This window comes from Notamacropus eugenii, chromosome 2 (genome assembly GCF_028372415.1).
Source record: "Notamacropus eugenii isolate mMacEug1 chromosome 2, mMacEug1.pri_v2, whole genome shotgun sequence".
NCBI classification, from domain to species: Eukaryota; Metazoa; Chordata; class Mammalia; order Diprotodontia; family Macropodidae; genus Notamacropus; species Notamacropus eugenii.
This window is the reverse complement of record NC_092873.1, coordinates 378,518,903-378,546,714: the sequence shown is the minus strand read 5'-3', so window position 1 is coordinate 378,546,714 and position 27,812 is coordinate 378,518,903. Positions and strand designations below refer to the sequence as shown.

The window sequence follows — 27,812 nt, the reverse complement described above, 5'->3', positions numbered from 1 at the left end:
GAGAAATCAAGGTCAAGAAGGGTATGATCCGAGTTGCCGGTAAAACTGCCACTTGAGGACCCCCTTCCCCCGGTCCGCCGGGAGTTCACGTCATCAGCGCTACAGAACAGGAAAAAGGGGGGGCGGGTGGGAGGAGGACCGAGGAAACAGCCTCATCTCGCCGCCTCCTCCTTAGGGAACAAAACCCCAAATCCGGAGGAGAGCGAGGGAAGAAAGGGATGGTTGCAAAGTCACGTGAGCCTGCTCTCCTCCCCCGCGCGGCGCCTCGATGACGTCACAAGCGCGCGACCGGACCATTGATTCTCGCCTGAAGAAGGGAGAGAGGGAGACGTAGTGGGGGCCGGGGTGGGGGGGGTGGGAACCAGCGGCCCTCTGACCCGCTGCAGCCTTGGACTCGGGCTCCTACCGAATTGGAAGACGGGGTAAGCGCCTTCTTCTCCTCCTCCTCCCTCCGCCCCCCTCTCCTTCTCCTCCACCACCGCCAGCTTCCTGGAACCGGACACCGAGGTGCCCGCCGCCCGCCGGTCTTGACTGTGGCGGATGGGGGAGCGCGCACCTGTGAGCGCGCGATGGGTGAGTTGTCGGGGGGAAGGGGGGGAGGAGGTGGGAGAGTGAGGCTGTGGGCCCCGCCGCGAGTCCACCCCGCCTCCGGAGGCCGTGTGCCGCCTCCTGGGAGGGGGGCCGCCCCTCGCGCACGCGCGCCCCTCCCCCGCAGCCGTGCGCGCTGCATCCCCAGCCCCAGGCCGCGCTCCGCCGCTCTCGCCCCCTGCCGCGCGCTGTCCTCGGCCACCTGGCCGATGCTCCCGGCGTCGTTCGTGCGCTCTCGGAGTGAGGGCCGAAGCGCCCCGGGCCGCGTTTGTGCCCGCAGGGGCGCTGGAGGAGGCGGAGGCGGCGGGGGCCGCTTGGCGCGGGGCCGGGCTCCAGAGGCTGAGACTGCCCCGGGGCCTTAGAACTCCGAGTGGGGGGCGGGGGGCGGGGGCCGGCAGCCCTGGTTCCAGCCGCACACTGGCTTGGGGGGAGCGCCGGGGGCCGGGGTCTACGCCCGGCATCCAGCATCTTCGCTCCGGCGGAGAAAACCGGTCCTTGGGCGACGACGGGGGCGGAAGCTCCCCCTGAGCCAGCCCCGGGCCGGACGGAGCGGGCTCGCGGGGCTTGTGTCGCGGAGGAGGGACTCGCGTGAGGCAGGGGGGTCGTTTTCCATGACTCCCACCCCCACCCCAATAAGAGGCCTTCCCCTCCTTTGGAGACCTCGCAGCCATGAATTTTTTTGTTTAAAAAGAAAAAGCTTTCCGCAGACTTGCTCAGGCTTCTCTACAGACATTCTGAAAAAAGTCAGGAGGGAGGACAGGAGGAAAAAGTGGACCTGCTATTAACTCCTTCCCCCTCTGAGCCCCCAGAGCGCACTCAGGGGTAGGAGGAGGAGCTGGCAGCACGGAGGCACCCCCTTCCTCTTACGGATGAGGACACGGAGCTCCCACTCGCACCGTAGTCTGTGGCAGAGTGAATTGGAACCCAGAGCCGGTGCCCAACGAAGTGCTCTTTCCATTGTACTTGAATGCAGACTTAAAAGAGGGTGCATTTAGTGTTCGGTACCACTGGGATTCTTTAGTGATGGTCAGAGATAGATTGATTAATTATGCCTAAGCTTTTATAGATAAACTACCATCTGGGCTATTTTGAATGAATCTGCTTGGGTTGAGTTTTCCGGACAGCACCAATCGTTTGACATTTCAGCACCCTCATTTTTCAGAGAAAGAAACCGAAGGAAGGGTGGTTTGCCAAAGATTGTGCATCTTCATTAGTGGCTCAGGCCTTTTGTGGGACATTGGAAAGAGCACTGGTCCTCTGGTACTACCCTGTGTGACCTTGGGCGAGTCACTTAACCGCTCTGAGCCTCATCTGTAAAATGGAGGAGTTAGATTACACTGCCCAAAGACCCCTTCTGACTTGGTCTATGACCTTATGATCCCAGTCCAGTGCCTTCTCTTAAAAAGGAAATGTGGAGAGAGATACACAGATCAAAAAGACCTAATATATTGACCATTGAAGCCCAGGTCATTTAAGTTTAGAAGTCTAACATTTACAGCAGTAACAATTTCTCCTAAAATCCCTTGCTAGCTTTATTTATGAGGGTAAAAGTGTTCTTAGCTATAGGTTGGCAGATTTTAAGCTGGAAGGGAAGCCTTATTTTATAGATGAGGAAAGTGAGGCCCAAATAGGTTAAAGTAACTTATGCATCACAAAAACTTCTGGCACCTAATTAGGCTATACCATGGTTCCCTCCAGTTCTCCCATTCAGAAAGGGAAGAGATTTTTTTTTTAATTGACCAGTGGCCACTGCAGCTAACACTAACCATTTAATCTAATTGAATAAATGGATGGTCTTTCTTTATAAGTTGTTAGTTCTACCCTAAGAGATGTATGGGTCTTCCCTACAAGTTCTTCTTTTAGCTAGTCACCATGTTAGTTTTGTGTTATTATTATAACAGTAAGGAGAGCACCTTTTCAAAATAGAAGAATTTGCTGGTCTAAAATTGTGTGGGGAAAGAGAAAAGTGCTTCAGTTCAAGATGAGCTTTTTAAAAAATGCAGAACAGAGAATTCAGTATTTGGTACCACTGGGATTCTGCAGTGGCCTTCAGAGACAGAGGGTGACTTATTTTAGTATATTATCTGTTAGATTTGGGTTATAATGATTGAAACTGCTTGGGTTAAATTTTCTAGTCAACATATAATGATCATTTGGCATTAGATACAAATTGTTCTTAATCATCGAATTTATTTGAAAGTGTATATAGCAGATATTTGTTATGTGGGATGGCTCTCCTTGAGGGGCACAGGGGATAACTATGATGGTGTAAAAAAATCAATAAAAAGTTGTTTTTTTAAAAAGGGTCTGTAGCAGAAATAGTGCTGGGTTAGATGATGGGAGACCTGGGTTCAAATCCACCCTCTGACACTCAGTAACTAACAGAGTGACCCTGGACAAGTCACTTAATCTCTGTGTTCACTAGGCTATTTACTCCCTAGTACTTATCTAACTAAATCATAGGCCAAGTTGATAGAGGCAGTTCCCGCACAGCATACTGGCTACATTTTGGGAGAGTGGGCCAGTGGTTACATTAATTTGGGAGGAGCAAGGTGATTGTGCAGTGTTGATATTTATAGTGTGAGTTTGGGGTTGTTTTTTTTTTTTGTCTTTCAGTCTTATGATTACATCTCTGATATGACTGAAGTAATCCAAGTAAATCATTAAGATCATAGTGATTATATAGGAGGAGCCTGTTACTTACTCTTGGTTGATCTGGATGGTGTTTTTCACTTGCCTGCTTCTTGGGAAAAACTGACACCTTATGCTAGATATAAATTTTAGGAAGGTTGAGGTAAAATGCATTTAAGATCATTGATCCTGATGCCAGTAACTCACCTTTTGGAGCATTTGTGTTTAACAGAAAGTTCAGTATACTGTCTTGGTGGGCAAATTTCATTTTTTTTATTTGAGGGAAAGGGTTCTGATGCAATCAGTTGTAGTTATTTTCTCAATTGAGTGGAATAATGATTGAAAAGGTTTGATTTCAATCTAACCATTTAAAAATTACTACAAATCAAAGTCTTGATTTAATAATATTGTATGAAAAGTTCAGTCTGGGCCCCAACCATCTTAAAATTGTACTAAGTAATTGGCATTTATAATAATGAGACCATAACTTGTTTATTACTTTATGGTTTACAAAGCGTTTCCCAGCCATCTTCTCAATTAATCTTCACAACAACCCTGAAGGGGTTTATGACTTACACACACACACACACACACACACACACACACACACACACACACACACACACACACACACACACACACATACACACTCTTTCCAAAATGTTTTTCGTAATAAGATGTTCTTATTTTAAAGCGCTGGGGGAATAAAGGGATCAGTTGTCCCTCTCCAGTTCTATACCCAGTGTCCATTGCCCTATTGTTCAGTCTTCCTTCCTTTTCTGTCTCCTGTGATTAATATTTGATTCTCTAAATTATCCTGCAACAGTCTGTTGATTCTACTGTATAACTCTTTAACTACATTGACTTCTTCACCCCTTTCTACATGTCTTACTGCCTTTTCCCATATGTAACAGCAATAAGGTGGGAAGAATTTTTTAACAGGTTTTGTTTCCAAATAGTCTTCTCCTGCCCCTGGGTTTCAGGTATGACCTTGAAGTCTGAATATTTCTGAAACCACACCCTCATCAGTTATAAACACTGTTTTAGCAGAAAACTAAAAGTAAGAGGTCAACCTCCTATGGACTACATACAGTCTTAAGTTTTCAGCCTATTGGACAGGCTGAAACTTCCATCCTCAACTACAGGAGGATATGATAAATCTAAAAAACAGGTTGCCATGGTGTCTCATATTTTTGGCAGTCTTACCTGAAATTAAAACCATTTGTTTTATTATTCTTATTCGTTTGTATTTTTGATTGCTCCTTTCCATTTGTTGTGTTAACAGGTAATAATAGCTAACATTTATGTGGTATTTGAGGTTTGAAAAATGCTTAGCATTGTCCCTGGTATATAGTACTTTAGTAAGTACTTATTAAAATTTAATTTTTAAAAATTTATCTCATTTGAGCTTCATAATAACCCTGTGGAGTAGGTGCTATTATTACCCTCATTTTCCAGAGGAAGAAACTGAGTCTGGGAGATGTTATTTACATGTTACATGTCATTAAGAGTCAGGTAGCTAATAAGTATATGAGGCAAGATTTAAATCATCTCAGGTCTTCCTGACTCCCAACCCAGAGCTCTATCCACTGTGCCACCTAGCTGCCTGATAGCAGATGTAAAGTAAAGTCATCCCTTCTGCTTAGTTTCTTATAGGCATAAAGAGAGGAGACCTGAACACCAAAATAAGCTTTTGCTTACTTTGTATTTGTACCAAGAAATCTCTTGGCCAGATGCACTTAGCTCTATATTGTTTTGAACCTTTTCTGAACATCTGTCACCCTTATAAAACCCCTTATTAAATATGAGATTGAAAACTGGTGCCAAGCATTACGTCAGTCTTTTCTTCTAAATGCTTGTTAATTGGTTGAAAACTGACAATTATCTTGTCTTTTGGAGCCAAAATGTGTGGAGCTTTGCATAGGCAAAGAAGTAGTAGGCACAGGCCAAAAGTCCATTAGTAGGGGCTCAAATTAAAAGAGCAAGGGAATATGTGAAGCTGTCACATAAAAGATAGGAGGCTATATTAAATGAATCCACTCCTGGGTCCAATGGAAAGGGAATGAGCAGGAGCAGAATGTTGAGTTTTTGGCCATCATCTAAATGTCTGCATCCTGGCACAGACACAGAACAAAAGTCCATAATATATAGTTTCCTTGTGTCCCCTGTACACTTCATTCCTTTCACCTAAAGCTTGTGTCTTTTTCCATGGTGTGACAAGCTCATGTCACAGTGCAGGAGCCTACCGAGATGGGACACCAGTTTGGTCAGCAGACCATTTATTAAGAAGCCACTGTGTGCAGAAAACTGGGCTAAATGCTAAGGGAATCACAACATTTGGATTAGACTAAGCCCTTACCCTCCCAGAACCTGTAGTCTGAAGGTGGAGAGGAGGAAAAGGATCAATCTTGGATAAATGGAAGGCACAGTATCACATTAGAAAGGTATAGAACAGTGTGTCATGTGAGAGCTGAGCTTTTGGCAAGGGATCAGGAAAAACTTGGAGGAGGAGGTGACATTTGAATTAAGCTTTTAAAAGATGAGTTTAAAAGGATTTCAGTAAGGGAAGAGGAGGAAGAAAGATATTCCAGGCATGAAGCAAAGACACGAGGAAAACATGGGGCGTATATAGGGCAAGAGAAAGATGCCAGGCCCTAGAGCATTCCATTTTACACTGGATCCTGGAGTGCATGTAGGCAGGGAGTAACAAGTTTTCTATCACTACACTATACCTGAGGAAGCAAAATGATTAGGAATGGGCAGGGAGATGTAACGTTTATGAATAAGACTGACTGCAGTTACTTGAGCTGCTCAGATTAAATAACAGGAGCTATTCATCTTCCTGTTTCAGTACACTGATCTGTTTAGGGAGGAAACTTCACTGAATGGTTTATCATTGCATACTGCGCTGGATCAAAGGGTAACAGTTATGGTACTGGTTAGACCTACTAGAGTGGAATCTTTTGTGGGCTTGTACCTGAAGAAAGTTTAAAGAAGCTGAGATTTTTTAACCTGAAGAGCAGGAGTCTGAGGTAGGACCTAACTAATTTTACTGAGATAAAGGGAGGTATCCATTGCAATAGGGAGACTTTAAATTCAACTTAGAAGAGAAATGTCTGACAAGAAAGGCTATGGAGAACTGGAGCAGGTACATAGAATCTCTCTGTGCAATGTAGACCTTGGAGAGAAATACAGAAAAGAGGGTGAGATGTGGAGTGAGTGGGGTTGTAATCCTGACACTGCCATTTCCTGTCTCTTTGACCTTAGAGAAGTCTCTTAGCCTCTCCAAGACTCAGTTTTCTTGTCTGTAAAATGAGGACATTGTACCCCATGTCCCCCAAGTGCTCATGAAGCTCTAAGTCTCTGGTCCTGTGAATAACACAAGCCTGATCTTTAAAACAATTTACACTTGTTCTTTGGAGTAAGGAGCCCTCCTTTCTCTTCAGTAGTCGTAGAGGTCTGAGCTGTGCATTGAAGCTTCTCTGGGCCTTGTCCATCCTTTGTGATTTGCTCTTGGCCTCCCCTAAGTTCACCACAGGAATCCACCCAGCATGTACAGCGGGGCTTCCTCTGTTTTCTTTTCATTCAGCGCTACCAATAGAGCAACTATCCTGTCATTAGATGAACCAATCTCACTACAGCAAAATTGTATTAGCTTGAACTCCATTAATTTGATATTTGAGGTTCCAGGTTTATGATTCTTGGGATGGGACTGGGACTTGAGATGGGACTGTGATTTTATTGATATAGGGAACTTCCAGTGAGATAGCACCTCCTTTCAATGCAGTTGGCACCTTCTCTGCAATTTATATTCTTAGAAGTTGCTTGGAGAACTGAAAGATTAAGTGACTTACCCAGAGTTATACAGTTAATATATTTCAGAAGTGGGACTTGACATCAGGTCTTCCTTACTCCAGGGTCAGCTCTACCATAATATCTCTCACATGATTTTTACTGAATAAAAAGTTCAAAATCAATGATAAAACATGAGATCTTTATAAAATGTGAACCTATTTTGAATAGTAATTTTTTTCAGTACATAATATATAATGTTCTTAAAGGTAATAAAACTATTTTGGGGGGGCAACTTTAAATTCATTTTTGAGAGACTCTTTTCCTTACCTTTTAGCCCCCTCTGAACCTTCCTACCCCAGACTTCCCAGGCTAAATTATTGAGATTTGTTTGTGTTCTAGTAGTCCTAGGGAGTTTGCAAATTGTAGTAGACTCTTTGTTTAAATGTGGTTCACATACCTTTGTTTTTGTCTTTAATCCTGTAACTTTCATGTGAAGAAAATTCTGAGTGCTATGGAGTTGTTTTTCGTAGTGGGTTTCCCAGAAAAAAATGCCATCTTCAATAGCATTCATTTATGTGTTCTTTGAAAGCATTGGAGATTTTGTTTGCCCTGAAATTGGACACCTCTCGCTTAGATTTGCTTTAACTCCACCTCTAGGTGGATCAGAGCTTTTCTATGGAGGAGGTGCTTCTGAGTAAATGAAAGTAAAACTTAGCTGGAGCCATTTTAAGTCTGCAAGCTGTGTTGTCTCCATAGGACCAAGGAAAGATGTTTTATTTTCATGCTATCAAAGTTATTCCTCTTTACTTTTAAACAGGGATGTTAGACTGCAAGAGCTATTATACGAACCAAAGAACTAGCCTTTCGAGGCTTACTGTCACCCTTAGTTCCTTTCTCCTTCTCTAGAGGGAAGTTTTCCTGTAGTTAATGGATTAGTTTACACCACGGGAGTTTCTTTTCTTGTGCTCATATAAGTGAGATGAATTATGCTCATCGGTATGGACGAACTTCAGGTAAGGGCAGCTTCTGATTATTAACTAACTTCTGCAGGAGTCCTGTGGCTGTCTTGGACCTAATATGAGGCTCGAATATTGAGGATTTAGAATATGGCATCTCCAAACAATACATTGGGATCTGATAAAGGATCCCTGTTGTGGTGGTGGTGTTACTGCCTCCACCAAGTTCATATCCCTGCCACTTCCGGAAGCCAAGGGAATCATACTGGTAATTATGTCCCCCTCACCATTTGAGGATCAGTCTTAAATATCTGGGCCCCACCCCCATACTTTGGAAAGGTTTCGTCACAGAGAGGTTGGAGAGTTAGAGGAAGAATTGATTCCCTTTTACACCAGAGGGTGCTAGCTCTGTTAGAACAGCTTGGCAACAAGCAATTTTAGACTCAGAATTTTAGAATCAGAACTAGTCTGACTCCCTCATTTTATAATTGAAACTGAGACCAAGAGTGAAATTTAGAATTTAGAATTTTTTTTTAGATCTTTTAACAAGTTCATTTGGTCCATTTAAAATGACTGATGCATCATTTTATAGCTGAAGAAAGTGAGGTCCTGAGATGTAAAGTAATTTGCCCAAGATGCATTATGTGATTCCTATGCATTTTTTAAAAATACAATTTTTAACAAGCCAGGGTTTAAAGTGAATTCTTAACAAAACCCCACCTAAGATGGGCATTATGAATATGAAGGTGTTGAGGGGTTCTGGAATAAATGTTGATTTCCATCTTTCCTGACTCCACCCCCTTCCTGTCTATCCAAGCAGTTTTTCTCCTTTGAAAATAGTAATTTTGATTTTTAGGGTTTTTCTGCAAACTGAAAAGTATTTAGTTAAAAAACTGAACTTTTCCATCTTGAAATACGTCCCACTTCCAAAATTCACCAAAGTATAGTAAACAGCTTACATCTGGAGAGCTATTATTCAGCTCTTTGGGAATTTAAAGTGAGACTGAGAGCTCTCTGATTTGGTATAAATGTCTGTTTTCTAATCAGAGAGACCTGTACTCAGACCTGTATTTCCAGAAACTGGTGGTAGTAGTAGTAGTAGTAGTACCAGTAGTAGTATGTGCTACCCAAGCAGCAAGAACGAAATGTGACTACTTCACTGATAGAATATAATGGATGTGGAAAGGACACATTTCCTGTTGATGCCTGATGCTGATGATTACCTTTAATTTATAGTTTTAGAATGCAGTCCCCACCAGTCCAGGAAACTCTGGTGAAATCAATATGTGTCATGGCCTGTACCATAACAGTGAGGCCTAAGTCTTTTGTAGAAGGCCTTCATTTTCATGCCAGAGATTCATTGTTTAGGAATGGGATTCATATCTGAACTCCCATTTTTATATTCTTCTCTACCTCTCTCTTCCCTTCCCTCCCTATTTTCCCTTTGGCAGGCCTCTGCAGCAACTGTGAGGTGGGCAAATCAATCCCAGCAGTCTATCTCCTGGGTCACAAAAGCCCAGAGTCTTACTTGCATTCCAGGAGCACACTGTGAACAGGTGTGCTGCTTCAGGAATACACACAGTCTCACTGCTGCCCTCCTAATCTGCCCTTTTTTCACCATCCTCTTGTCCTGCAGGGGTGTTCCCTCGACAGATACCGTAGCCAGCAGATACAAGACTATGATCGCGGCAAACCCAGACAGCAGCAGCTGGGGCAGGGATTCTTCCCCGAAAGATTCCGAAATCAGCAGATAGAATTCCTGAGGGGACAGATCCTAGAAGTGCCCCTGATCAGACAGCAGGCATCAACATCTTTTCTGAACAGGGAGAGACCAAGTTTTACAGGACCACCTGCTGGCGTGAGGCAACCTGGGAACTGGGATATTGTAAGGCCACCTCTTAGCAGTCCCTCCCCCTGGAAAGGCTCACCTTCCCCAAGAGGCAGAGCCACATCAAGGCAAGGTGTGGCTAAGCTTACCTTTAATTTCCAACAGCTGTCTATCAGTCAAGATCAGGAGCAAAGGATTTTGAAACTTTTAGGGGAACTTAGGGAAGGGCAGTCTGCTACAGTATATGACCTTGCCAAGAAACTTGGGGTCCAGAAGAAGGAAGTAAATCGAGTTTTGTACCATCTGCTGAAGCAAGGGAAGTTACACAGGGAAGAAGGCACACCCCCTAGCTGGAGTATCCCAACCCCGTTCCATGGTTGGAAACAGTCTAACCAAGTTGTGAGACAGGGTATCAAAAAAGGTCCAAACAAAAACCCCAGTTCAGACTTGAAAGACAAAAATTTCATACCTGACTCAGATCCACTTAGTTTTGTCAACATGGCTGATATCAAGGAGAAAATCTGTGCCTACTTATTTGATGTTCCAGATTCCTCTGCCCTGAACTTAGCCAAAAACATTGGCCTTACTAAGGCCCGAGATGTAAATACCTTACTCTTTGACTTGGAAAGGCAGGGAGATGTTCGAAGAGAAGGATTCTCTTCTCCCAAGTGGTCACTGACAGTCAAAAAGAGAGAGAGGATGCAACTTAAAAAAAATGAAAATATCCCAGTAGACAGCTCTATATCCCAGGCAGATATTAGAGGTGACCCAGGTAACTCAGATGTCACCACCAGACCCACTACTAGGAAAGAAGAGAAGAGTGTTGAGAATGGACATCAGCCACCATCAGGGCCAACAGAGGATGATAATGTGGCCGTCCCAGGATTGCTTGAGGAGCCCCCAGTTCAAGACAATGACCCCTCAGACATGAAGGTTGAAAATGGTCAGTGGGCCACAGATGACATCCCAGATGATTTAAATAGCATTAAGCAGGGTGATGACCTGCACACCGTCATGGATCTGCCCAACTACATGGCCCGTGTTGGAGCCTCATCACAGTTTACAGCTATCAAGAAACTAACAGCTTGCCGACAGAAGAACCCAATCAGTGGCCTGTTAGAATATGCTCAGTTCACCTGCCAGAGCTGTGAGTTCACACTCTTAGAACAGAGTGGCCCATCACATGAACCCCGGTAAGAAACAATACAGGAAAAAATAATGGCTAATATTTATATAACATTCTAAAATTTGTAGAGCGCTTTACCAGTATCTCATTTTATCTTTACAACAACCCTAGGAGATAGATGCTATCATTATTATTCACATTTAACCAGGAGCAAAATTGAAGCCAACAGAGATTAAATAATGTGCTCATGGTCACACAGGTAGCAGTTGCCTGAGGGAGGATTTGAACTTGGGCCTTCCTGGCTCTAAGTCCAGTGCTCTATCCTCTGGACCACCTAGCTGCATAATCTTACTAGAATAAAAGTTGGATTCATACTTGTATTCAACCCTTGATTATAGTTCAGATGAATCAGATTCTGGTCTTTTAATTTTTTGATGCCTGTTCCTACTCCCTGTTTGCCATTTCATTGTCATTTGTTTTGCTAGAGATTGAGAAGGAGAAATAAATCTCAAAACAGCTTCTCTCATTTAAAAAGTAGTTGAATTTATTGGCTAAAATAAAGCTGGTTTGGAAGTTATTAGTTTTCATTTGTTTACCTGACTCCTTGGGCCACACATGATGGCAAGCTGACTGTATTTATTCCCCAAATCAGGCTTGTGTGTATGTGCTTTGTTTTAAATAAAAACTATCATCATTTAAGAGGCAAGAGAGGGTCTATGGACAGAGCACAAATGAATTGTGCTGCTAAATGTCAGCAAATCCAAAATCTACCCCTCGAGTCCATGTCCAGAAAAGTCAAGGATCCAAAAATCAAGTAAGAACAGTGTGCCCCAAGTGTCCCTGTGTCAGAAGGGGGCACTTCTGTTGTTACCTACCTCATTTACAGAGATGAGTGGCTTAGTCCTGCTACATTTAATCTACTGAAAATAGATTTGCCCTTTACATGTAAAACTGAAAACAGTCTCATAGGCCAAACTGTGACAGAATCTTTGGTATGGTTCCTACCCTGGTAAGATTCTTAAGGTAAATGAATGAAATAAAAAAACAAACCATGGAGAACTAGAGAAGACTGGGAGGAGTTGTGGCAGAGGAGACGGGGAGGCTGCTGACGAGCCGCTAAATAGAGATGCATTGAGGTGACCTTTTTTTTTTTGATTCCCCAGAGCTGCTTCCCAGACTTTAATGTTTCCAGACAAGGTTTTTTATCCCTGTATTGATTATTTCAATGAAGCTAAAGGTTGACAGGAGTGCTGTTTGTCCTCAAGAGAAAATTTCTCATTCTAGACGGTGTAAGAGGTGTCTAGCCAAAATATCAAAGAGGCAACAGAAGTGTCCCATCTCCCCTCCCCACTTTGGGGGAAAGTGTGTTTCTCTTGGTGTGAGGAGATAGAGGTATCCTTTCCTCCTCTTTCCACTACCTCAACCCTAAAGCCACTAATCATTAAGTCAGTTCTGTGGTTTGCAAATTACTTCTTGGGTTCCCTTTATAAGGCACATTAAGGCCATGCTCACATGTATCAGGGAGTAGAAGATTAACATTTTTTAAATAAATTCTCCATTTGAGCAAAAACTTGAACAGAAATCTCTACCACCCATGTCAGCTGGGTCCCTCTATAGGCTGATTGTGTCACCTTGAAAAGAGAATCAGTCTAAACCAAATCTGAGGACTCCTGATGTGTTCGTTGAACATGTGCTTTAATGATCTCATGGGGGAACCCAGGGGAAGCCACTGTTGATTTCAAGCTTAATACTGCGACAGGTGGAGCCTTTTAATGCCTCGAAAATCAAAAAGTGATCATTCAGACCCCCAAATCCTGTGGTGGGTTGTGTATTTAGGGCCCAGCTGGTATGTGCAGATCATGGTCTTGGACAGAAGATACTAGCTTTGCTTTTGGGACTGAAAAGGACCATGGAAATATGGAAAGATAGGAATAGCATTGTGGCATAGTAGAAAAAGCTCTCAAGTAGAGTATTTGGGTTCAAATCCTATCTCTGTTTCTGTCCATGTGACCTACCTTGTAACTTACCTGGGCCTTAACCTATAAAAAGAGGAGCTTGGAATAGCTGGCCCTTCAGCCCTAGAACTAGAAGGCTGTGATGACAGCTCCCCCAGCACTTTTTTGTAGTGATAGTTATCTGACATAGCCATCTGCTATATACACCTGTCTTCAGTCTTTGCAGAGATGGGGGATTATCTCCAGTGCAATTGACTCAGGTGTAGACACCTCTGGTCACAAGTCCATGAGATCATAGGATTTTAGAGTTGAGAGAGACTTTTTAGAGATCTGTGTAGACCAGCTCCCCAGAGAGGTTAACAGTTAATTTGCAGTATGTCCAAGGGGACACAGGTAACTAGGGGCAGATATGGAATTCAAACCCAAATTTCCCTACATTACATCCAGTGTTTATTCCGGTTGCTGTGCTTAGCTACTGAAAGAATACCAGTTTCCTGATATCTAACTCAGGAGACAGTAGTCAAAGGATTCCCATGACCCCTTCTCCATCTTCACCCATAAATCCAGAAGCCCCAATTGCTTAGAAAATTCCCGGGTGATGAACTTTATGTAGAGGAATGGCCCCACCCAGAAATACTCCTGAGACAGGAGGGATGGCAGAAGGGAGGAGAGTTGACTCAGGTGAGCATTCATACATTTAATTACTTTCCACAAAGATTTAAATACCAGGCTGTGATCAGTGGCCGACGGTTCCCTCCAGCAGAAGCTGGCAGCAAGAAGCTGGCCAGGCAAGATGCCGCTGCGAAAGCCATGACAGTCCTATTTCAAGAGTCTGGAGCCCAGGAGGAAGTGAGCTCTGCAGGATTACCTCAACCTATGGAAGAGGGACCAGAGAAGGTAAGGGCTCTGCTTTCTTGGGAGGTTTATTTTTGTCCCTATGCAGGACAAATACTTTGCATTGTCCTTTTCAGGTAATCCTTCCACCCATCCCCCTGGCATAAAGAGCCTACAGATTTGTCTTCCATTTTTTTAACTGTAGTTTAAGTATCCTGACATTCTACTATGCCCTTTCTCATCTGGCTATCTTATATTGGTTGCTATAGTCATGAATTTCTTGTTCCTTTTTCTTATTTTGTATAGCCTTCAGCTCCAGAGCCTGAATCCTCTTCCATCACCCCCCCAAGTCTTTTTTTGGGGAAGAACCCCATTAGCATATTGATGGAGCATGTGCAAAAATCCGGGAGCTCCTGTGAATTCCTTCTCCTATCTCAGGAAGGCCCAGCTCATGACCCCAAGTATGTCACATTGTTCTTAGAGATTGTGGTTGGGACTTCCAGCATGCATTTTCCTTGCTCCATGCAGAGAATAGCCACATCCTTTCCTACTGTGGTAACAGAGCTTTCCTTGGGTCTTTCCATTGAAGGATTGCTTCATTCATTAAGGTGGTCTTTTTTCAGAATGGGGAAGGGCAAAATGTGGGGTTTCAGTGACAGGTTTGCTGCCTATGGGGTAGAAAATAAGAGACTGAGGAATTTGGTGATAAGGACAAGGGTTAAAGAAGAGTACAGGACATAGGAGTCATTGGTGTTAGAGAAAGAGGAAGCAAAATTGACCCCTGCTTACTAGAAAGAAATGTTTAGCTCTGGGGCCCAGACAAAACTTAGACCTGCAAATGGAAAAAGGATAGTTCTTGAAACTTAGATGGCATTTAAGTTAAGGAGCTAGTTGTCTGAAGGCTGACAGACTTAAGAAGCCTAAGCTTGATTTCTTCCCTCAAAAAAAGTTTTGATTCCTCTACTGAACTACATCCCATGCCAGGTTTAAATACTGTGTAAGAATGGGGAGTCACACGTTTCCAACCATGATAGCCAATAGCAAGAAGGCAGCAAAGCAGATGGCAGCTGAGGTGGCTGTGAAGGCTCTCTATGGAGATGCTGGCCTGAACCCTTGGACCAAGCAGGTACATACTTAAAACCGTTCGGTCCCTCAGAGGCCTCCTATTTCTTTACTAAGACCTGCCAGCATTGATGAGTTTCCTTTGTTTGGTTACTTTTCTTGCAGGCAAACATTGACTTCTTTAGTGATCCTTCTACAACTCTTGGTGGCCTAGGAGATCCAACAGCAGGCAAGACAAAGAAGATTGGGGATCTTATCAAATACCTGAATGCCAACCCTATCAGTGGCTTGTTTGAATATGCCCGGTCCAATGGCTTTGCTGCAGAATTCAAGTTAGTAGACCAGTCTGGACCTCCCCATGAGCCCAAGTAAGTATTCTGGAGTTCTAGCTGTAACCCTCACCTGCCTAGGAGTATCTGCAGTATCTGGGAAAGAAAGAGAAGGAGCACTTTGCTCCAGTGGATTTTAGAGTTGGCATTGCAGCCTCTGAGGAAGTGTTAGAACAGTTTTGAAAATAGCCACATGCCAGTGATTACCACCTTTCAGATTAGCCTTTAGACTGAAGGAGCCTTAAGCGATCACCCCTTAAGGCAGGGACACATTTGAACATTTCTAAGATAGTAAGAATCTGTCCGTTGCCATTGCACCTCCACAGAAAATAACTATACAGCCAACTTCTCAACATAAGTGTTGTGAAACTCAAGGCAATAATGTATGTAAAGGCAGTCACTGCTATTAATAATCCAGTATAACCCCTGTTGCACTGTTTAATAACCTTCTTTAGCTTCAATTCCTCATGCAAAATATTAATCTCATTTCTTTTGGTATTTAGTGGAATTGGAGAACAACTCAGACAGCATCTGATACTTAAAAATCGACCCTTCAGGTTTCATATCCACAGTTCTTATTCTAAATTTTCTCATTTTACAACCTGGACTGTCAGCTCTGTTTTGGTCTGTAGATTGTCAAGGGGAAGGATCTCTTAATTAAATTAGGGCCTACTGGTGAATTGCTAGGACTGTTGCTGCCACCACCACCCAGTCCCACATCCATCTCAGTCATCTTCAGGAATTCTCAACAGAGTGTCCCTGCCTTTTTGCTTTATTTGGGGATTTTACTGTCAGTGGCAATGACCTATCTCTGGGTGTGTGGGTGGGTATGTGTGTGCATGCAAGCCCATAGATATGCATGCCATAGCAAGGTTTTGGAAAAATTTAAAAAAAAATTGTATTCATTTTAAAACTCTTTCACCTTTATTGACTTTTGGCCCTTTAAATCCAGACATTTAATTATGGTTTCTTTGTCCCCTTGAGGGGAAGGACAAATGAATGAATAGCAGTAAATGCTTACTGTGTGCCAAGCTCTGTGCTGAGGACATAAATACAAAAGCAGAGACAGTCCCTTGTCCTTAGGGAGATTACGTTCTAATAAGAAAAACCTCATAAATAGAGAGAAGGTGGCAAGGGAAGAGGCATTTTGATCCAAAAAGTTACAGAGATGGTGAATTGATAACTTCACATCCAGGAACAAGGGCAGAATTGATTTGATTCTGGTTCCAGAACTATGTAGGGGTGGTGTGAGGGAAGAAAAGGGCAAGGATGGCAAGGCAGTTAGTGAAGCTGCTCCCTGGATAGCCAGGGAGTTGGGACTTAGGTGAAGCTTGGTTGGGATCGTCTTGAAATAATAGGCTAAAAAAGGCTATCACTTATCCGGTTAGTAGGAGCCAAGGGTTGAAGTTCCTCTGGTGATGAAAAGATCATGCTCTCTAGTGTGGGTGACAAGACAGGGAGGAAGGAGTGAAGTATGAACCAGTAACCGTGTAAGAAGTAGCATTTTTAAAGGCTTTACAAAATCTCATTTGATTCTTGCTACAACTTTGAAATGTAGATGTTGTTGTTATTCCCATTTTACAGATGAAAAAACTGAGGCAAACAAAGGTTAAATGAGTTGCCCAGAATCTCACATGTAGAAAGTACCTGAGGTCAAATTTGAATGTGGGTCTTTTGACTCCTAGTGCTCCATCCACTGAGCTGCCTTGTAAGAAAAAAGACTACATCTGCCCTCTCAAAGCACTTGCTATTAGTCGAAAAGACAGTGTTTATCTTAGAGCAGGATGAAATTGTATAGTGCTTTAGTTGACACTTAGTAAATATTTGTTCAGGGGAATTGAAATGGACGGCTTCTGGGTCAGACCTCAAAATAGCTTCTTTATTGGGTGTTAAGTATTAGGAATTTCTGGAGTGTTAGGTGCATTTTCATTTCATATAAGAACTAAAATACAATCAAAAGCCAAATACAATTTTTTTTTTATTTCTGTGCTGTTCCTTCTAATAGAGTGAAATACTTAAAAATTAACTGTTTTTATATGTTTGCAGGTATGTTTGATAGACATTCAATCCCTCTAATGTATAGTGTTGGACTCGAATCAGGAAGACCTGGGTTCAAGTTCTATTTCTAACACATATTTGTTTTGTAACCATGAGCAAATCCCTTTCCCTCTCTGTGTCCTAGGAAATTCCCTAAGTTGCCTATTTGCAACTGGAGGAAGAGAGTTTCCAATACTAATGAAATCATAGGTCTGAATTTTTAAAAGCTTGGCCTAGAATCTTAAAAGTCAAACTTTACAAGGTTTTCTCTCTAGGTTTGACGATGCTTTTCAGCTTTGGTTTCTAATCCTACAGATTCATTTACCAAGCAAAAGTTGGGGGTCGATGGTTCCCAGCTGTCAGTGCACACAGCAAGAAGCAGGGCAAGCAAGAAGCGGCTGATGCAGCCCTGCGTGTCCTGATTGGGGAGACAGAGAGGGCGAAGCGCACGGGGAGCCTAGGCATTTCAGAGGTAACTGCAGTGCCAGGAACTTGTCATTTCCTGTGTTTGTTTGACCTTTGGAGGAAACCTGCCCTGTGCCGCTTTCCCCAGGCACTATCCTGGTAGCAGCTTTTGTTGCTGCCTCTTTTCCTGGTCACCTTTGAGGCCTTGGGGTCCCTGCCTAGAAGGCATCACTTGGTGATCCGCATATAAATTGTGCACCTTCAGATTAAGCACAGCACATTTTAAATGACAGCATATATGATTTAAAGACCACCTTAAATGAAACATAACTTAGAAGTTAAATATTTTGGGGGTGAAGGAAGGAGAAAGGACAACAATATACTGTATAGATATTCTTAGAAGTTTTTTTTTTTAATTATGTGCTATCGCTATTATTCCTTTCCCCCCACCTTAGTTAAGAGAATCAAAAATTTGTTTCCAAGATACACCTTTTTATTCCTTGACTTTAAGATGGAAACATTAGAATAGGGCAGAATCTCCCCAGTTGGGGAGCTGTGGTCCTAACCCAGCCTCGTGTCTTTCAGCTTCCTCTGACTGGTAGCACCCTCCATGATCAGGTGGCCATGCTGAGCCACCAGTGCTTCAGCTCTCTCACTGCACCCATACAACATAGTATGCTTGGCCGAAAGATCCTCGCTGCCATCATCATGAAGAAAAGCGATGATGACCTAGGCCTTGTGGTCAGCTTCGGGACAGGTATGTGCAACCCACTCCCACTCCACTACATTCCCGCTTTCTGCCCCTTGCTTAAGAATTGTTCTTTACCAGCATCCTACCACCTGCTATCTTAGACTTTCACATCTCGTTCAGCTCAAGATTTCTTTCTTCTTTGCTGTTGGATAGTCTTTCCTTTCAAAGAGAAAAACCTATCTATGTGTAGTATCATGAGTACTCCCAAGTTGGGGAGAAGAAATCTTGCTTTATTTTACTTTGAAATACTTTAATATCACAGATCATAGGATTTAGAGCAGGGGTGAGACACCTGTGGCCTTGTCGGTCCTTGCATGCAACCTTTTAACTGAGTTCAAGTTTTGCAGAAAAAAATCCCTTTATTAAAGGAATTTGTTCTGCGAAGTTTGGAATCAGTCAAAGAACTTCACTTGAGGATCAAAGGGCCTCATGTGACCTTGAAGCTTGCAGTTTCCCCACCTCTGATTTAGATTTTGGAAGGTTTCTTAGAAATCAAGTCCATCCCTTCCCTTTTACAAGTTTGGAAACAGACTCAGAGGTTAAGTAACTAGCCCAAGATTACATCTTTGGCAGAATGGGAATTTGACACAGATTGCAGTACCAAATCCAGTGCTATTTCCATCATATGTGCTTGTTTTCCTACATACCCAGGCTGGTTAAGTATTCTGCAGAATCCAAAAACAGTAGTTCCTGCCCCATTCCCCAAAATCTTGTTTAAAAATTTTGACATTTGGAGACTTCTAAAAAGATATTAGATCGAACCCAAGCCAGGGAATACACAGCTGCTGAAATGCTGTTGAGGGGGAGGGAGAGGTGAGAGGAAAAAAATCCAAAAGGGAGCAACTGCTTTATGTCTTCTGGATTCCTCTGTATCAGATGGGAGAAGAAATATACAAAGAGTCTAGGAATCCCGGGCCGCTAAAAAAAATGTACTACCCCAGGCCTGGGAGAGAGAGAGGGCCAGAAAAGAGTGAGGACACCTTTGTTGGGGCTGGGTAAAAGGGGCAAGGCAAAGAAGGAGGAATGACATAGAGAGATACCAAGTGGGAGGAGGGTGAGATCAAGTGTCAGAAGCCACTACCACAGTAGCCAGATAGAGCCATGGGGAAAAAAAGACCTTTAACTTTTCAGCATATCTACTCAGTGTTTCATCCTCTGGCTAGAAGAGAGCAGGATGCTCCCCTTACATCTAAGGGCATCTGCTTCTCAACATATAAATTACATGAAAACCAAAAATTGGCCCCTGAAACAATTACTAGAGTAAAATTAAAGAAACAATAACATTACTACTTTAAAGACAAAAGGTAACATTGATGCCACTTAACAAAATCTGTGGCATTTAGTTGAAGCAGTTCATGGAGATAAGTTTATAACATTGAGTATTTAATAAAAAGAAAAGGCTAATTGAATTGCAACTATACCTGAAGATTTTCGAAAAGGAACAAATAATAGTCCAAAGAAAAGTAGGTAAAGAACAATACTAAAAATCAGAGAAGATGAAGAAAATACGTACTTAAATTAAACCAAGAACTAGTTTCTCTAGAAGACCAGTACATTGACAAACTGAATAAATTAGCAATCTGAATCAAGAAAGGAAAGAAGGGGTATGCCACTAAAATTAGAAATAAAAAAATGATCACAAATGAAAAAAATGTAAAATATTAGTATATTGTAGATACATATGCTAATTTGAGAATTTAAATTTGCCAAATATCAGTTAATCAAATCAGTACCATTTTAGGGGAAGAAATAAGTCAAATAATTAAACATTCTAATTATAATAATATCCAAGGCACTTGGTCCAAATGAGTTCATCAGTTATTTTTCTAATCTTTGAGAAACAAATAATTTCTCTAATAGTCTTAAAATACTGTCTAATTGTTTTTATGAGGCAAATATAGATGACTTTAACTGTAAAAACCTGGTAAGGATGAGTTTTTTAAAATACTTCTAGGATAGCCTTATTGATTAATATAATTGTAAAAATAATATATAAAATATTAGCAGACTTTAGCACATCAAAAATCATTGATCGTGACAGTGAATTTATTCTAGAATAGATGGATGCCACAATATTGGGGGGAATAATGTGAAACATTAGGGAGGAAAAACATATAATTGCAGTAGATGCCGAAAAGTCCTTCAATAGATTACAGTATCCTTTCATGATTAAAAATATTAAAAAGAATAGTTGCGGAGAAATTTTTATTCAACACAGTAAAATGCTAGCACACAGTAAAACCAGAAAACTAAATTAGAGGGGTTAACATAGGTAATTAAATTAAAATAGTCTTTTTTTTTTTTTTTGCCGATGGCATGAATTTTTACCTAGTCCACTGGAATAAACACAATATTAAGACAAAGGGTTCATTAAGATTGCAAAATATGAGAAATCTGTAAAATTGATTTATATTGTTATAAGAAACCTCTACTTAAAACAAGAACAAAATAAATTACTTAAATTAAATCAGTCAATAAATACATTTACTTAGACACGTAAGACCTTTATAAAGATCATGATAAAATATTGTTAACCAATAAAGGAAAATTAAATAATTGTGGAAAGTTCAGTGTTCGTAGATGGGTCATATCAACATAGAGAATACTGTCATTTTCATTTTCACTACATTAACTTATAGATGTAATACTATACTGAACACAATACTGAAGAGTTTTTTTTATAGAGTTGGATTTAATCTCAATGAAATTTTGGTGCCAAGCAAACAAACAGGAATATTAGAGGTTGCTATAGGGGTGGGGAAGTAGTGCTAAAGAATTTGAACTTGTCTTCCTAGACTTTAAAATGTGTTATACTAAGATCAATGGAAATGTTTGTCGAACACTGAAAACTAATAAGTAATTCAGTTTTTTAAAAAAATGTGTTATAAATCAGTACTCTTCAAAAACTAGAAAAGTAGACCATTGGAATCAACTAGCGTAGAAACAGAATCAAATATACAGTTATGTGTGATAAATCTAGAAAAAGTAAAAACTGGTAGGAAAGGATTCGTTACTTAATGTTTTAGAGGGAAGTGAATGTCAGTTTAAAGCCTTGCCTCATTCCATATAAAAAGCAGCTATACCATAAACAAAAGTTGTTTTTGAAGATGCGTATATATGCCTAGGCAGACATGACTTTCTAAGAAAATGGAACGATAACATAACTCAATTATGAAAAGTAGAAAAATTATCTGCTAAATAGGAAAAATTGTAGGGGACAAGAGAAATGAATTTATTTACATTAAAATGTTCTGTAAAGCAAAAATTGATCTGGGAAAGACTGGCTATTATGGATATTTAATCCATTGAAATTCATTTTTCAGCTTCAACATTATGAATGTATGTTTAGTTGATTTTGTTCAAGGTGGGGTGGGGGGAGCTGATTTGGCATTAGAGAATCTGAGTTTGAATCCTGGCTTCGCAGTCTTAACCACCTGTGTGCCCTGCAACATATTATCTAGTCTCCTTGGGCCCCAGTTTCTTTGTCTGTAAAGCTGAGGGGTTGAACTAGGTGATCTCTGATGTTCCAGTTGTAAATCTTTGCCCCTTCCCAACCATAGGGAATCGCTGTGTAAAGGGAGAAGAGTTGAGTCTGAAGGGGGAGACAGTTAATGACTGCCATGCTGAAATCATCTCCCGGAGGGGCTTCATCAGGTGAGTGCTACAGAGCTGACATGCCTCATGGGCATGTAGCCCCGGGCTGCTGACCTAGATAGAGGGGATCTGGTTAAAGAGAAAAGCACCAGTTACTGGAGTGGTCCTATTCCTTTGATATCAATTGAGCACCCACTGCTGGGTGAATCACTTAATTTCTGTTCCTTAATCCACTGGAGATGGAAATGGCTAACCATTCCAGTATCGTTGCCAAGAAAACTCCATGGACAGTATTGATATACTGTGGTCTACCGGGTGACTCAGTCATATAACACTGAACAACTGAACCACAACAAATAATCTTGTATAGCAGGTGAGGCTATGCAAGAATTTGAATTGATCTTAAGAAATTATTCCTTCTCTGGAAAGAGAAGGAATGTGCCCTACCCATTCAGCACAAAGAGCCTCCAATCTGTGTTTCTAAATACTCTGGCTTCTTAGCTTTCCTGGTCACCTTCATAGCCTCTTTTGAACTCAGAAATAACTTCTTGGCATTTGGGGTTATGGAAATAAGTCACACTTGACTACTCCTGGAAATGTTTTTATCATACACCACCTCTCTGTTTTTATTGAATATCCTAGACTGTAGGATAGGGAACGCAACTCTGGGAGAAGCAATATGCTCCTGTGGTTTTAGACAGGATTTTTCTCTTCAGCCACTGTACAGATGACCATCAGTAGTGTCAAAAACAAATTAAGCCAGTAGCTTTGCCCTGTTTTACCAAGTTTTGTAAACTTGTCTAAAATGGTTTCTGCCCATTGCCTCCTGAGCCTTCTGAAGTTCTTTGCACAGCTGGAGAGCAAACTGAAAAGTCTGGTGCATGATGACAGCTCCTCGTATATCCTAGACAAATTGAGAAGGGGCTGAAGGAAGAAGTTCCAGTCCCCAGAGTGGACCTCTTTAACCTCCTTCTCTTTTGTAGGTTTCTCTACCATGAGTTAATGAAATGCAGTCCCACATCCTGGAATGACAGTATATTCGAGATGACCCATGGAAATAAGCTACAAATAAAAAAGAATGTGACTTTCCACCTTTACATCAGGTTGGTAGGGATCACTGTTGGTCACTCATCTAATGTGCTCTATGTGATCATTAGCCATCATCATCATTATTGTTCTGAGTTTGTCTTGTCCTTTGAGAAGGCTCACTGACACGAGAGAGGCCCCAAGCGCCGTGTGGTGGCAGCATGACTTCAGCTCCCTTCCAAAGCGGCCGGCTCTGACCTGGGCACAGCCTTGAGCCTTAGTTTCCTCCTCTCTAAAATGGAAATTATAGCATCCACCTGCCAGGACTGTTGTGAGGGGCAAGTGAGATCTTGTGTAAAGGGTTTTCTAAGCATCAAAGTGCCTATAAATGGTAGCTGTCCGTATTGAGGTGTTTGTGTCATCTGAGCATTCCACACATCAAACTCTTGCTTAGTAGCAAGGACTCATTTATCAGACATATCGGTGGAACCCACACTCACTTATACATTTGTTTAGGGCACACATTATGTCTGTACACATTCATATTCTTGCACAGCCCATCCCAAACAATAAACAGTGATTCCAAGGAGTGTTTCTGGTTTGTGTTGTTCTGGGAACCTTATACTCTTGCCGGTTTCCCTACAATGGTTAATGAAATACAGTCCTGTCTCTTAGAAATTTGAGCCTGCCTATGGAATTAAGCTACAAATTAAAAAGTGACTTTATGTCTCTATATTGAATTTGATAAGACACACAAAAAAATAATAGCCCACATTTGCATGTCTCTTTAAAGTGTTTTCTGTATTACCACATTTGATCCTCACCATCCTGTGCAGAAAATAAATCATGTAGTGATATCCTCATTTTACAGATGGGGAAACTGGTTCAGAAATTAAATGATTTGCCTAGGGTCACATAGCTAGTAAGTGGCAGAATTGGGGCACAAGTCCAGATCTTCTGACTCTGAACCTGAGTGTTCTTCTAACTGTCCCCCTAAGAAACTGAGAGGGAACTCCCTGAGTCCAGCAGACCCCCTCTCTGTATTGCAGCACTGCCCCTTGTGGAGATGGTGCTCTCTTTGACAAGACCTGCAGTGATCCTCCAGAGAGTTACGTGGACACACAGCACCAGCCACTCTTTGAGAACCCTAAACAAGGCAAGCTGCGCACCAAGGTAGAAAATGGTGAGTCGCAGAAATAAGAAAAAGAAATAAGGTGAGTCACGCTCAAGTTCAACTCTTCGATGATTGCAGGGGACAGGTAGAAATCACTTTTTATTCTCATCATCAAAAACCTTTAAATCCCCTCTCTTATGTGACACAGTTCTTGCCATCTGAGAACTTATAGGCTGAGAAAACAGTATGCACAAATGGAAACTAAATACACTGCAGTGAGCCAGAGAAACAACCTTGCTAATTCTGCTAAACTTGTCAACTTTTTTGTGGCGCAAGGGGTGGAAGGAACAGATAAAAATACATAAATAAGAATGGTTGGGGGTAAAGGAGTAATGTTGAGAGAGTTGAATCAAGGCAAGAAGAGTCAAGGAAAACTGGGTGTTTAGCTATGACATTGACTCACAGAATCTTAGAATTGGAAGAGTCCTCAGAATGGTTCAGTGCCAGTGACCTTGAGAATGGATTCTAACAAAGGTAAAGGGGCAAGTCTCCTGGCTTGGTGGTCAGAATGAATATTAAAGTCTTAAAGGCCCCACACCCATGATACTGTCTGCCCTTTAGAAACTTAAGAGTTTAGGATGACATGAACATATTAAATACCACATCAGGGAATGGTTATGGGCTGGCAATGGGATTGAAATGATTGCCTTTAGATCTTCCTCTCTTCTTTAACAGGAGAAGGTACAATCCCAGTGGAGTCAAGTGACATCCTGCCAACGTGGGATGGCATTCAGCATGGAGAAAGATTGCGTACTATGTCTTGCAGTGATAAGATTCTTCGTTGGAATGTGCTTGGCCTCCAGGGGGCAATGCTGTCCCACTTCTTGCAGCCTATTTATCTCAGCTCAGTCACTCTTGGTGAGGGACTTGGCTTGGGATCTGGGGTTGGTGTAAGCTGGTAGTGCCTGGACCCCAGCAGATGGCATTCTGCATTGTCTGGCATTAGTGAGAAGCCTCCCATTTACAGAGAGTGCTTTACACGTTGGTCCATTAATTGATTTTGTGTGCCCTCTCTACTGTGGTAAGAAAATCAATTTAAACTTTTAAAGCAGCTAGGCCCACATAAAGCTATGCCCAGCAACATTCCTCCAAGATAAGTTAAAGAAATACAATAGCCAGAAGTGCAATGTCAGTGTCTTTGTACTCCATAGTCTTTGACTCTGTGGGTGTCTTTATGTGGTATGTAATATTTTATTAACCCAAGCTTATGCTAGGAAATCTGTAATAATGAGACTGCCCGATACCCAAACCCCACCCCCAAGGAAGGCGTTGGCTTGTTTAGCTATATCTATCATAAGCCCTGGCACACACCTGCCTTTTAAGAGTGCTCAGAGCCGAAACCCTGTGTTTACTTGTATTTAATAAGTACTTGATTGATTGATTGATTTCTTGATGCATATGTGTTCATATTTTCCTTATTACTTAGGTTACTTGTACAGCCAGGGACACCTGACACGGGCGATCTGCTGCCGTTTGTCCAAAGAGGAAAGTGCATTCCAAGAAGGACTAAAGCCTCCATACATTGTCAACCATCCTAAGGTACTATAACTGTTACCTCCCTTTAAAACAAGCCTATCAAAAACAAAATGTATTTTCAAGTGGGTAGGGGAAAATATCTCTCATCTTGGACCTTTCTGCCCTCCCTTGGAGAATGGTATCACTACTTCAGACCTTTATGAAATTCATTTAAAAGAAGGTTATTCCCCCTTCTTCACTTACTCTTTCTCTGGACTCTATGGGCCCCTGCTTCTTCATCCCACAGTTGAAAGAGATGTCCACTTTTGACCTGTTTCCCCTGGATTTCTGTTAGGTGGGCAGGGTCAGTGTATACGATTCCGCGAGACAGACTGGGAAAACCAAGGAGTCCAGTGTTAATTGGTGTGTGACTGACAGAGCTGAAATTGAGATCCTGGATGGCACCAAAGGCAAAGTAGATGGGTAAGGGTTTGTCCTGGGAGAAGAAGGGAGGGGAGGGTGGGGATGGGGAAAGCATCTTCCTAAAGTCTTTGTCAGATTTAGTGGACACTACTGAGTTCAAGCCCCAGTCTAGTCATTTACTGGCTGTGTGATCAAGAGCCTGTCGTTTCTCTTCTCTGGACTTCAGTTTTCTCATCAGGAAGATCTGAAGGTTGCAGTAGATGATTTCTAAGGTGTAAGGTCCTTTCCAGGGTGAAATGCTTTATAACATAATCTATGATCTCAAATTGATGGGTCTAGAGAGATGTATATGAAACTATTAGTGTGAATTCAGTCTGCTTCCTTCTGGTTTGCTTGATAGTTTCTCTACTTTGGGGACCTTTTCAGTGCCCAATGAGCAAAGTATTCCTCTTTTTGTAGACCAAGACTCGATGTATCACGTCTCTCCAAGAGGAGCATGTTCAGCCTATTTCAGCAGCTCTGTGCCCACCACAACCGAAAGGACCTGCTGAGGCTTGTTTCCTATAACGAAGCCAAGGAAGCTGCCCAGGACTACCAAGTGGCCAAGCACTACTTCATAAAAAGCCTGAAGGACATGGGCTTTGGCAGCTGGATCAGCAAACCTCTGGAGGAAAAGAATTTTTCCCTCTGTGATGCATAATGTGCTCCGCCAGTTGTTCAGGGGTGTTTCAGGGCTTGGGGTGGGAGGTGGGTGGTAGCACTCTTTATTGTGTTGGTGTTTTGTTTTGTTTTTAATGGACCCAGGATTGCTAATATTTAGGGCTTTGGGTTCCCATTTGTGCTGCCTCCTTTGGGGTTATTGGGGTGGGGTAGGGTGGGCAAGGCTTTGCCCCCACCTGTATTCCCAGAGAAGAGGTAGAAATCTCTGAAGGAGAGAAAAGCTCTTCTATCTCTACTAAGCAGAAGCAATCATTGGGCAAATGCAAGCTATTCCCTCAAGCTGCTTCTTTGCTACATTCACTTCTAAAGGTCTTGATTAGGTTCCAGTCAACTCTTTGTGATTCAAAGACTGATATAATTTGTGGATTATCCCAGGCCCTTTGGCTTCTCCACCTTCCCTTCTTTCCCCATCCTTAAACTGTCTAGCTAATCCACATTTTCCCCTGAGAAGGGTAAATACAGGCTGAAGTGACACAGTCAACTTGGTTATCTGTGCCAGTAAAGGAAAGCATTTCTGTAATCAAAACATGGCTAATCTACCCAGAAAACCCAGTAGTCAGGTGTCCTTCTACCCAGTGGAGAGTAGGTGGATGTGGAAGGTCTAATATTGACTTGTAGCAATAATGGGAGTGAGGCAGCAGAGGAGGAAAGAAATACTTCCAGGGCCACATTTTAGTTCATTTCCACAGTACAGTAGGGCAAGAACACTACTGGAGGGGGTTGGAGCCCCCAAATCCTAGCTGTTATTAAACCCCACATTGATCATTGCTTTCCATAGTAATTTCCCTACTGAAGGTAAGAGGGCTTTTACCCCCAAAGAGCTGAGTGGACCACTTCCTGGGTCAGATCCCAAAGGTGATGCATAATCACCTCAGCTTAAATTTGTGATCAGTTGCTCAGTAGAGCATGACAGTTGCCATGCTGGGCAGTCAGAGCAGTTTCAGTTCAATCAAGTACTAGAGATCTCTTGCCAGCCATGCCAAGGAACAGTGACTTGTATTAGCAAAAATAGGGGGTTTAAAAATACATGTTACTAATTTTTCATTCCCACTGGCAACCAAGAATTGTCATTCAAGTTTAAAATTAGTACCTTAATCCTTCAATTATATCAGAAGTATTTCTA

At 42.2% G+C, this 27,812-nt stretch overlaps 1 protein-coding gene across 6 annotated transcripts; it reads left to right on the top strand.

The window, feature by feature from the left end:
• Positions 1-41: 41 nt before the first annotated feature.
• ADAR (adenosine deaminase RNA specific) lies at positions 42-27,812 on the top strand. 6 transcript variants are annotated; one of them, XM_072647118.1, is made up of 16 exons: positions 42-422; positions 8,065-8,238; positions 9,607-10,991; positions 13,596-13,776; positions 14,020-14,174; positions 14,698-14,839; positions 14,941-15,143; positions 17,457-17,613; positions 18,132-18,303; positions 21,858-21,951; positions 22,875-22,994; positions 23,967-24,100; positions 24,767-24,949; positions 25,518-25,630; positions 25,902-26,029; positions 26,429-27,812. In XM_072647118.1, exons 3-16 carry the CDS (start codon positions 10,297-10,299, stop codon positions 26,667-26,669), a joined length of 2,718 nt encoding a protein of 905 aa, XP_072503219.1. In that variant the 5' UTR covers positions 42-422; positions 8,065-8,238; positions 9,607-10,296; the 3' UTR covers positions 26,670-27,812. The 6 variants fall into 6 exon arrangements, with proteins under 6 accessions (XP_072503219.1, XP_072503218.1, XP_072503220.1 ...); XM_072647117.1 differs by having other exon boundaries at positions 267-573; XM_072647119.1 differs by lacking the exon at positions 8,065-8,238 and having other exon boundaries at positions 277-422.

Bases quoted from the DNA above. Each gene is read 5' to 3' on its own strand.
- ADAR (XM_072647114.1), top strand. From the start codon at position 541: ATGGGGGAGCGCGCACCTGTGAGCGCGCGATGG. The intron at 22,995-23,966 runs GTTGGTAGGGAT...TCTGTATTGCAG, and splicing joins ACTTTCCACCTTTACATCAG to CACTGCCCCTTGTGGAGATG. The intron at 25,631-25,901 runs GTACTATAACTG...GATTTCTGTTAG, and splicing joins ACATTGTCAACCATCCTAAG to GTGGGCAGGGTCAGTGTATA.